This window comes from Carlito syrichta, unplaced genomic scaffold (genome assembly GCF_000164805.1).
Source record: "Carlito syrichta isolate Samal-C Ts95f unplaced genomic scaffold, Tarsius_syrichta-2.0.1 Scaffold309206, whole genome shotgun sequence".
In the NCBI taxonomy this organism is placed as follows: Eukaryota; Metazoa; Chordata; class Mammalia; order Primates; family Tarsiidae; genus Carlito; species Carlito syrichta.
The window spans coordinates 122095-134213 of record NW_007253302.1 but is presented as its reverse complement, the minus strand read 5'-3'; the positions used below and the strand labels follow the sequence as shown (position 1 = coordinate 134213).

Below are 12119 nucleotides of genomic sequence, written 5' to 3'. Positions count from 1 at the left end.
ACCAAATAAGATTGCAAATACTTCGTGCAAAAAGCTCTAGCAGTGGGGGTGAGATACATGTTTTGGAATATATCCTTAGGACTACTATCACAAGGAGTTTAGAACTGTCTCAAAGGGTATATCCTTGAAATATTGTCAAACTGCTTTCCAAAATCCAGTTGACATGGCCACCAGAAATGTTGGTGCTAGTTCATATTGGTCAGAATTTACACCATTATTTATTGGATGGAGAATTTTTACACGAAAATTCTTCTTAACTGTTATATTTAAACATTCTTTTTCATTAGCTGAGGTGCTCTAATATATAACATGTCTGACGTCTAAAGTGCAAGAGAAAAAGCAAATTTTTCTCACACTGAGATGGGAAGGGGAAAGGGGGAAAAAATTAGTAATTCTCCAAAAGCAGATCTCTAAAACTAGAACGTCAAAACATATAAACTTATTAAAACTTACTCTCGGATCTTTTTTTCTGATCCATCTCTTCCAGGGTCATAAACTCCTTTAGGCAGATGCTGGATAAGGCCTATTCTTTGAGCTATCCTAATTTGTTCTTCTTCAGTCAGCTGAGTTGCTAGCCGAGTCTGGCTAGGTGTTGGATGATAGACTGGAACTGGAACTTGTTCCTAAGTATTAAAAAACAGGGGGAAAAGAGGTTATTTTTTAAAGCTTGCTTGCTGGGGATTGTTATCTTTTCTTTTTGGCCAGGGGTAGAAGGGAAAGGGAGCTGTGGGGAGTTGTTGGAGGCTGGGCCAGTACGCAGCAGTTTGATTGTGTTTCACCCTGCCTTAACTTTAGCTACTGGAATAAAACATAAATACACACCAAAACATTCACACTGAGATATCTGACCTACTTTTAAAGGATATAAATACAGGACTCATTAAAAAACCGGCTTGGGATGTTAACTGAAGTGTTTCCACATGAAGACCATATCATACAACCTAGATACATTCGTTCCTAATACGTGAACAGATAAATATATCTTCCATGCAATTAACCAGTAGGAATATACTCAATATGCAAAATTGACATTCTGTCAGTTGCAATGGCATTGTCGCCTCAGTATACCAGAACTGGCCATTATAGACCTTTTTTCTTTCCATCTAGACAATAACCTTAAAGTCCATTTATTATCTGTTTAATAAGATTAGATACTGTTGTGAGAAACTTGTAAAACCATATAAAAAGAGAATATGAAGACCAGCATTCCCATTTTATAGCCCAAACTTACCTATAGTCATATAATTATGAATTCTACAATTAGGATTCTGTTCACTTTCTGGCTTTTTTTTTTTTTTTTTTGAGTCAGAGTCTCACTCTGTCACCCAGGCTGGAGTGCAGTGGCATGCTCACGGCTACCTGCCAGGCTCAGGTGATCCTTCCACCTCAGCCTTCCAGGTAGCTGAAACCACAGGCATGCGCCCCCACACCCAGCTAATTTTTAAAAAATTTATTGTAGAGGTGAGGTCTTGCCAAGTTTCCCAGGCTGGTCTCCAACCCTTGGGCTCAGGCAATCCTCTCTCCTCCGACTCTCAAAGTGCTAGGATTACTACAGGTGTGAGCCACTGTGCCTGGACTCTGTTTACCTTCTAATCCAGTGAGCTTTCTACACAAAACAATTCAGTTCAACGAAATCATATAATCACAATATTGAAAGCTGAGCTACTCTGGGGGAAAGGGGCTGGCATGGAGTGTGACCTAAAAGGAATCACACACTAATCCTGGTTACATTTGCAAATGCTCAGAATCAATGAAACACTACTAGCTTAGAAAATGGGATTTTTCAGTCTGAAGAATTAAATTATAAGATTTGAGTGCCCACTCTATTGTGGCAACTCAAGCAAAGTCTCTTAATATCTTTGAATAAAGGAGATAACAGCACCCACTTTAGAGGACTGATGATATAAGATAACTAAGAGCTTAGTAAACGCCAATATTTGTAAATTATTCAAACCCTTTGTTGTTTTCTCTTCAAATAACTTTCTTTGCAGACTTTAAGCTAAGTGCTGCCATATCTGGCTTTGGCCCTGACTTTCTGGTTTCTCCCGAAATACCCAGAGACTATGGTGTATACTGTGATCTCTGCCAGCTCTGAGTTCTTCAACCCTTGAATTACTATGTCCAGTCTAGACTACGTTCCTGACTCTCAGCTCCAATTCTATGTGACCAGTTTTGATGAGATGACATACACATGAGCAAACGGGTTTAAGATATAGGTACAAAGGGTCTAAGTCCTTAAACAAATCTAAAAAATAAATAAATAACTACATTGTTTTAGAGCAAATAAACTCCAAGTATGTGTTTTTCAGAACTAGATTCCTTCAGCTTTGTGGTTCACATTATGTGTACAAGAACACAGAAAGCAGAACAGAAAACTTGAAAGCTCTACTGTATGGAGCAATATTAGTAGGCATTAAAGAGAAAAATTAAAGCTATCTTTTAAGTCATATTATAGATGTATTTCTCCCTTTGGTATTTTTTTGTTAAACCAAAGGAAACTTCTAGACATTTAAAATAATCTAACAATCTAACGCATATTTTCAAAAAACCATTGAGGGAAGGAAATGACTAAGCCCTCCTGATATTTTAAAGACTCATGTGGCGTCACCCTTCTTATCACACATGCCTAACACCTAATTTTAAACTTTAATTCCTATCATACTTGTTTTTAAATGGTTTGATATATTTATCAATTAATTGTTTGGACCAGCCTGGCCAACATAGCGAGACTTGATCTCTATAAAAGATCAAAAAAATTTAGCTGGGCATGGTGGTGCATGCCTGTAGTCCCAGCTACTTTCACCTGAGCCCAACAGGTTGAGGCTGTGATGAGCTGTGATCGTGCTACTATACTCTAGCCTAGGCAACAGAATGAGATGCTGACTCAGATAAATAAATGAGTAGAGTTTAGACTCAAGCCTAGGTCTCTCTACCTTAGGACTTGTGTTTTGCCACCAAACCTCCTAAATGTAGTTAACAAAGCAGTTATGCAAGAACATGCAAAATGTTAACAAAGGCACAATGTCCCAACTTGTCCTTCAGTGAGGGGACATCACATTTAGATGACTATAGCTATATCTTTTAACAGTCTTGGCCTAAAACATCTTAGGCATCTATCACAACCCTTTTACCTTTCAGACTACTTCTCAGGCTTATTCTCCTTATATCTAATCACTGAATGTTTCTCAGTGCTTTGTTCTGGCCTTTTCTCCTGCCCAATACCCTTCACCGAATAACTAGGCCCATGTTGACAGGTGAAATCACCTAGATATAAATAATTCACAAATTTATACATCCAGTCTAGATCTACCAAGCTCTATCTGACAGTTCCAACTTGATGTCTTAGGAGCACCTCAAACTCCAACATGTAAAAAAATGAATTCCCCTCTAAAATCTGGTCTCTTGGCTTCCCTAGCTCAGTAATGGTATGGCCATCTTCCTAGTTCTGCAAGGCAGATATTCTTATCACCTCCCTCTCCCTATCCCATATTCAATGTTTCACCAACTTGTAATTTATTTTCTACATAAATATTGATAGAATCTGTTCATTTCTTTCTGTGTTGATTACTAATTCTCCGGTCAAAGCTCCCACTTCTTCTCTAGTGTGTAAAGTACTAGCTGGCAAAAATCTCAATTTGTTTTCTACCCAGAAGACTTTCCAGTACTTCCCCCACTCATCACTCTGCCCAAATTAAATATTGTACCTCCTTTTCTTCCTTCAGAGCTCAGTTCAACAATTACTTTTTCAGACACCTTCCCTAACTATTCTTCTCTAGAACAAGCTCTCATACCAAGTTAACTTTTCTTCAAAGCACGTCACAATTGTAATTTTATTTACTTATAACATGAATGTTTATCTTCCCCACTAGATCCAGGAGAACAAGATTCTGTCTGTATTTCTGCTCTGCACTGACTCCTTAGTATCTAGCAGATTCTGATACGTAATAGGTGTTAAGTAATGGTCACTAAAAAAATTATCCACTAAAAGCTACCCATTAGATTACCTTTCATTTCATTGTATTAAAAACTTCCTAGAATTACAAGGCAACTGCTAAATACTTAGTAAAATCTGTGTATGGAGCATAACATTGGATTTTTGGCTTTTAAGTACAGACGAGTGTCCCTTATCTGAATGCTTAGAACTAGAAGTGTTTCAGATTTTGAAACTTTTTGGGTTTTGGAATATTTGTGTTATACTTACCAGCTGAACATCTCAAATTGGACAATCTGAAATATATGCCATCTACATATAAGAACTATGTAAACATGCAATGAGAAAGTTTATGGTTTGGACTAAGCCTCAGTAAAAGTAAAAAGGTAAACCTGATATAAATTACAACGAATGTTCTCCTGAGAGACAATACCTGACTTGTTGCCTCTATTATTTCTACCTGCCCATCCCACAGAAACTTCAAGAGGTCCTAAACCAAACTATGCATCTCTTTCTACTTCTTCACCCTCCTCAAAAATCAGAATTCCTATGCTGCCTATCTAGGCCACTGACAAAGAGGCACAGTAGAAAAGGCACAGTCATTTCATGAAATTTCTGCTCTGGCACCTAATTAGGTATGCAGCCTTAGGCAAGTTACTTAATACTAACATGTTTGAGCCTTAGGTGTCTCATCAGCAAAACAGAATATCCATCTTAAAACTGTTGTGAGAAATGACTAGGTAAGTAAAGCACTTACCATATGATAGAAGCTCAACATCTGGGCCCTTCTATAATGACACCATTAGACATCCAAGGTAGACATCTCATCCTTCCCGATTCCTCTGACTTCCTCCCTTCCCTTTATCTCCATTATCTACTTAAGTGTCTTACAGTCTTATCTAATTTCCATTTACTCATTGTTGATTAGAAGACTTACATGTGCTTGCCTTGTGAGTTTAGACAGAAAGGGAATATACAGAGAAGTCTATTTCAAATACATTTAAACAATTTTCTCCATTATGCTTTTTTTAGTTCTCCACAGAAGTCTACATGCAAAACAAAAACTAAGGAGAACCCAAAGAAAGCATTTGCTTAAAATGTGTGTTGGGGCTGAGCTCAGTGGCTCAGCCTGTAATCCCAGCACTTTGGGAGGCTGAGGCAAGTGGACTGCCTGAGCGTGTAGCATGCTCCTATAGTTCCAGCTACTTGGAAGGCTGAGGCAGAAGGATTGCCGGAACGCAGCAGGTCGATGCTAGGGTGGCTGTGAGTATGCCACTGCACTCCAGCCTGGGCGACAGAGACTCCAAGTCAAAAAAATAGGCAACTTGGCGAGACCTCATCTCTACAAGAAACCAAATATTAGCCGGGCGTGGTAGGGCACGCGCCTATAGTTCCAGCTACTCGGAAGGCTGAGCCTGAAGGATCGCTGGAGCCCAGCAGGTCGAGGCTGTGGTGGCCGGGAGCGTGCCACTGCCCTTCAGCCTGGGCGACACAGTGAGACTCCAACTCAAAAAATAAAAATAAAAATAAATAAAATGTGTGTTGACAGCCGGGCAGTGGCTCATGCCTGTAAGCCCAGCACTTTAGGAGGCAGAGACAAGAGGATTACCTGAACCCAGGGGTTCAAGACCAGCCTGGGCAACTTGACAAGACCTCATCTCTACAAGGAATAAAAAAATGAGCTGGGTGTGGTGGCCTGCACCTGTAGTCCCAGCTACAAGTGGGACTGAGGCCTGAGTGTGCCACTGCATTCCAGCCTGTGCAACAGAGTGAGACTACAACACAAAAAATAAGAGACAAAAGAATAGAATAAAATGTGTGTTGGCCAGGCCTGGTGGCTCATGCTTGTAATCCCAGACCAAGGTGGGAGGATCGCTTGAGCCCAGGAGTCCAAGCTCAGCCTGGGCAACATAGCGAGACCTAGTCTTTACAAAAATTAAAAAATTACTCAGGCATGATGGAGTGTGCCTGTAGTCCAAACTAATCAGGAGGTTGAGGTGGGAGGATCTCCTGAGCCCAGGAGGTTGAGGCTGCAGTGAGTTGTGATCATGCCACTGCATTCCAACCTGGGCAGCAGAGTGAGACCATGACTCAAAAAAAAAAAGGAAAACAAAGGGTCAAACACACACACACACAAAAGTCTGATATTCTGGTAAAAAAAAATCTGAGGCATTCCTGTTGTTTGTTTATATACAATGATGAACCTATAAAATGATGAACATCATCAAGAATGTATCAGGTCCTAATATTATGGTAATTAAGCCAAGAAAGACAGAAACAGGTGAACGCAGAACATGTTCTTCTAAAGGGCATTGCATTAAAGTTGGGATTCAATTTAGGGAATGAAATAATTTCAGAAACTAAAACAATGCAGTGGGGGAAGTGCCTAAGTAATGTGCTGAGGCTGGAAATAGTACAAGTCTGGTTTTTGATGAAGGAAAAATAAAGTCACTACTAAAGAATGCAGCTTGTCACCAAAAGCTGGATGTTTTCCTCCAGCTCTTCTGATCTTTTTCCCTATAGCCTTACAAGCTGCTGCTGGTACCACCCCCTTCCCAGCTGCAGCCTCCTACTGGGAAATGTTTTCTTTGAATTTTGCCAGACTGACACTTAAGGCCATAACATGGAGGATTTGGACAGTTGGTCTCAATGTATGTTCTATTTCTGATGTTCCTTGAATCTTGACCCCCCCAAAATAAAACCCAACCCCCAGAAACCAGCATATATACAGTTCCTGAACAAGTACACACATAGAAGAATAAAAGTCAGCATCACATCTATGATCTGACAGATACGGTTTTACATTGAATGAGAAAGTATGCAAACCAGAGTGGCCTGCATGGAAAAAGAGCATTGCTTTAAGAGAGGTGGACTTGAGTTTGTTTTGTTTGCTTGTTTTTTAACAGCAATAAAAATGAAAAATAGAAATGGAACACAGAATTACAAAATATGTTGAGAAATAAAAAATAAAATGAAATGCAAAAGCTGGCTTTATTTTCATTATGCAAATATTCACTGAGCACTAAGTATACAGGGTTGTATATACAGCATCCTACTTGGGGGACAATTTGTAGGCATCATCACTGCACTTAGCATGAGCAAGTCATTAGGTGCTTATTCATCCTGTTAAACGTTTCATGACAGCTAAAATCAAGGTCACTTTTGAGCTAGGCACCAATTATTTTCTTTACTGAACACGTGATCACATTCCAGACAATGTTTTAGGCAAAGGGGAGATAGTGGTGACCAAGAAAGATAAAGCGTTTGCCTTTGTGAAGCTTAAATCTCATTTAGAGGGGAGGATACAGAGACAGTTAAGCAACAAAAATAACTACCTCATCCACCAGCTCTTACTATCCCTAAATTGCCTATGAAGTGACAACTTCTGAAGCAGGCATACCTTGCAACAGACCTTAGGCTAGCCAACATTAGATGGCTTGTACCTCCCTGGCTGATGAAGAGGAATTCAACCAATCAGATCCTTTTTTTTTTTTAAGTCGAAGTCTTACACTGTCACCCAGGCTGGAGTGCAGTGGCATGCTTACAGCCACTGCAGCCTCAACCTGCTGGGCTTAGGTAATCCTTCCACCTCAGCTTTCCAAGTAGCTGGGACAACATGTGTGCACCACCATGTCCGGCTAATTTTACTTGATTTATTATAGAAATGAGGCCCACCAAGTTCCCCGGGATGGTCTTGAACCCCTGGGCTCCGGCAATCCTCTTGCCTCCATCTCCCAGAATGCTGGGATCACAGGCATGAACCACTGCGCCTGGTCAATTTCTTAGGAATTAGAAATGGGAAACTGAATGAACTGACCTGAAAGGTCCTGAAGTAGATAATAGGAGGCATACGGAAATTGAAATTATGAGGAAGCTGATGGGATCAAAGGCAGATTAGAAATGAAGAGTGATAAAGGTATGAGAGTCCCCAAATGAAAAGCCCTGAGTCCCTGTGTAAGAGACCTAAGGGAGAGGCTGCCTTGGTTCCTTGACAGGTTTTTTATTCTAATCTGCATTTATCATAAGATAATCCACCTTTTTTCTGAGGTAATTTTATCTTTTTTTTTTTGAGTTGGAGATTCACTCCATCGCCCAGGCTAGGGTGCTGTGGCATGCCTAAGGACACCCCAGCATCAATCTGCTAGGCTCCGGCAATCCTTCCGCCTCAGCTTCCAAGTAGCCAGAACTACAGGCACGTGCTACCAGGATCAGCTAATTTTTGATTTATTGTAGAGATGAGGTCTCACTAAGTTGCCCGGGCTGGTCTCCAACCGTGGGCTCAGGCAATCCACTCACATCGGCCTCCCAAAGTGCTGGGATTACAAGCTGAGCCACCGAGCCTAGTCTATCTTTTTTTTTTTTTTAAGTTGAGGTCTTGCTCTGCCAGCCAGGCTGGAGCACAGTGGCACAATCATAGTTCACCACAGCCATGACTTCCTGTGCTCAGGTAATCCTTCTACTTCACTCGCCCAAGTAGATGAGACTACAGGCCTGTGCCACCACATTTGGCTAGTTTTGATTTTGGGTAAAGACAGGGTCTTATTATGTCACCTAGGTTGTTCTTAAACATCTGAGAGCTCAAGCAATCCTCCTATCATGGCCTCCCAAAGTTCTGGGATTACAGGCACAAGTCATAGTCCCTGGCCAATTTTATCTAAAAATAAGTATCCTAAGCACCACCACCACTTTCTTCTTTAAATTAGACTATCTTTTTCATCCTACCAAGCAAAGTGGTTTCCAGAAGACAAATGGCATCTACTAATTGACAAAAAATTGCCTACAGACCTCCAGGGTGGTTGTAGGCCAAGAGATACTCCTCTGATTTACATGGTTTATTGTTGGAACTTTTTCTATAATAGCCAAATAATCCTGGAACTTTTCTCTCTTAAGTATTCCATCTGTTAATTTTATCAGCTCAAATATAACATACATATCCATTGTTCTCCTAAACTTAAATGGAAGATGAAAATGCTAAGTCTCTTGTTTGAAAGCTGAGAGTAATAAGCCCAGGACTCTTTTGCAAAATCAGAGTCAGAAAATAGGTAGCCTTTGAGGTGGGATGTTAAGAAAGGAGAATTTTTAAAAATGTATCAACTCCGAAAAGTATGTATATATAACAGCCAAAGGATGGCTTTAGGGCTAGGAAGTCTGGTATTGCATTTATTGTACTGCACTCTTTAACAGATGTCCTCTACTCAGTTTTCAAAATAATTTTTTAGAGGACTAAGGCCAAAAATCATCACTAAAAATTATTTGTTTTATACTTTATATACTTAAAAAATTTTGATTTCTTCCAAACTGTTGAACTTTTGTTGGAATTCTACAAAATAATTTTTTTTTCTTGAGTTGGAATGGCATGCTCCCGGCCACCGCAGCCTCGACCTGCTGGGCTCTGGCGATCCTTCCAAGTAGCCAGAACCTACAGGTGCGCGCTACCATGTCCAGCTAATTTTTGATTTGTTGTGGAGAGGAGGACTCGCCAAGTTGCCCAGGTGTGTCTCGAACCCGCAGGCTTAGGCAATCCACTCACCTTGGCCTCCCAAAGTGCTGGGATTACAGGCTGAGCCACTAAGTCTGGCAAAATAACTCTTTTGGTTTGTTTTGAGTAGGAGTCTCACTCTGTTGCCCAAGCTGAAGTGCAATGGCAAGTTCACCACTGCGTGCCACTGGAACCTCAAACTTCTGTACTCAGGTGACTCTTCCACCTCAGCCTTCTAAGTAGCTGGAACCACAGGCATGTGTCCCCACGCCCGGTTAATTTTTTGATTTATTGTAGAGATAAGGTCTCGCCATGTTGCTCGGGCTGGTCTCCAACCCCCAAATTTAGGTAATCCTCTTGCCTCCACTTCCTAAAGTGCTGGGATTACAGGCTTAAGCCACCACACCTGGCATAAAATAACTCTTTACGAGGTATATTTCTTGGAATATAACAATTTTTGAAGCTAAATGGGAAACCAGTCCATTAAATGTACACAATGAAAATATACACTTTCTTTAAAAATTGAAAACTTTAAAAAGCATACAAAAGGTATACTTTTAATAAAAAATACCTTTGGAATGTAATTCACATACAATTCTCCCTTTAACATACACAACTCAATGGTTTCTAGTATTATGCAACCATCGTTAGTCAATATTACATTTTCATTACCTTAAAAAGAAATCCTGTACTCATTAGCAGTCACTCCAAGCTCCTAGTCCTAGGCTTCTACTAATCTGCTTTCTTTCTGTACAGATTTGCCTAACTCTGGACATTTCCCATGCAGGCATTACAAAGAGCTTTATGGGTGTGGTTCCAGACTACCCCAATAAAGCTGATCACAGACCACTATAACAGATAATGAAAAAGTCAGAAATATTAAGAGAATTACTAAATGTGACGCAGACACACAAAGTGAGCTGCTGGAAAAATGCCACTAATAGATTGCCTGATGCAAGGTTGTCACAAACCCTCAATTTGTAAAAAACTGCATTATCTATGAAGCATAATGAAATGAGGTACATTAAATGAGGAATACCTGTATGTGAAGTCACACTAACATGTGGTCTTTTGTGGTCAGTGGACTTTCACTTAGCATGTTTTCAAAGCTCACCCACACTATAGCGCATTATCAGAACCGTATTCCTGGCTCATGTCTATAATTTCAGCACTCTGGGAGACCAATGTGAAGATTGCTTGAGTCCAGGAGTTTAAGACAAGCCTAGGCAACATAGCAAGACATGTCTCTACAAAGAAAAAAATCAGCCAGGTGTGATGGCATGTACCTGTAGTCCCAGCTACTTGGGAGGTGGAGGCAGGAGGATTGCCTGAGCCCAAGAGGAAGTTGACAAGCCTGTTGTGAGCCATGACTGTGCCACTGTGCTCCAGCCTGAGAAAAAAAGTTCTGCCAAGCTCAACCTTACAAGGATTTGCTCCTATATTTTGAGAGGTTTTAGCTCTTACGTTTACGTTTAGGTGAATGAACCATTGAGTAGTTTTTCTATGTGGTAAGAAAGGGCTCCAATTTTACTTTGCATGTGGTTATGCAGGTGTCTCAGCACCATCTATAGAAAATTGCTTTGAAAAGTCCTACATTAAAAAAAATCCCCTAACAATAGGAAGGTCTATATTTTAATATGAAATTTTGCACAGAACCCCAATGAAAAGCTTTTGGTTGAGTTTAAAGGAGCAGGAATCTTAGGATTACATATCTGAAGCAATCTGGGTCTCTTGAGAATGCCTAAAATTAGCCCAACTAGGTTTTCTAAGACATCTAGTCAGATTAGCTGTACATTTTACACAAGGGATTTCTATTTCTAATGTACTATTCAAAAACAGATAATAATCTGGGTTCTTAATGTTAGGACTGTACTAAACAACGGGAAAATGCTGACATTTGTCTATTAGAGTACTTAGATTGCGCCAAGTGTCAACCTCTACAAGTCTAGGAGTGGAAAATTGGGTTTAATCTTGCTTTTAAGACTTTTCCTTAAGCTTAATTGTACTCAAGTCCTTTGGTAATACACCTCAAAAAAAGAAAGGAAAAACTTCCCAACCTGATGTGAGCAGCACAAACATGGATAGTACAAAAAACTAGAGAGTTATTCATCTTAGATCCCAAATGCAAAGTTGCTCTAAGCAAGGATATCTATCAGCCAATTACTTATAAGTTATTTTCAAATGGAAACTGCTCTCTGGCACAATTTATAGATGAAAACATATGCCCCACCATCTCTTCTACTTCTGTCACCATCAAGAAACAGGAAATTTACCGAAACATCAAGAAATTACCCAAATGCACAGGAGTAAATGGAATATTTAATGGCTCTTAAAATTTATAGTTCTAGTGCTCACTTCGGCAGCACATATATCAAAATTTATAGCTCTGAAGACTGTGAGGCAACGTGTGAAAAATGCTTACAAAAGTGTTAAAGAATTAAAAGAATACAAAAACATCTTAGGGAACTATTATACATATGCTATTACATTCAGAGAAAAGATAATAAACACTGGAATTAGAGTATTGAACATTAGAGTATTGAAAATGGGTTATCATTTGTTTCTATAATTTTACTTAATGTTCAAGTATTTCTTTTATTTATTTATTTATTTTTTTGAGTTGGAGTTTCACTTCATCGCCCAGACTGGAGTGCAGTAGCCACTCCCGGCCACCGCAGCCTTGACCCACTGGGCTCTGGCGATCCTTCC

General features: G+C 39.9%; 1 protein-coding gene across 1 annotated transcript in view; it reads right to left on the bottom strand.

Moving 5' to 3' along the window:
* The window catches only part of RNF11 (ring finger protein 11), a 42004-nt gene that overhangs the window by 3227 nt on the left and 26658 nt on the right, over positions 1 to 12119 (bottom strand). The window contains exon 2 of the mRNA XM_008066975.1: positions 454 to 623. Coding sequence (XP_008065166.1) covers positions 454 to 623 — 170 coding nt within the window. The remainder of the gene's footprint in view (positions 1 to 453; positions 624 to 12119) is intronic.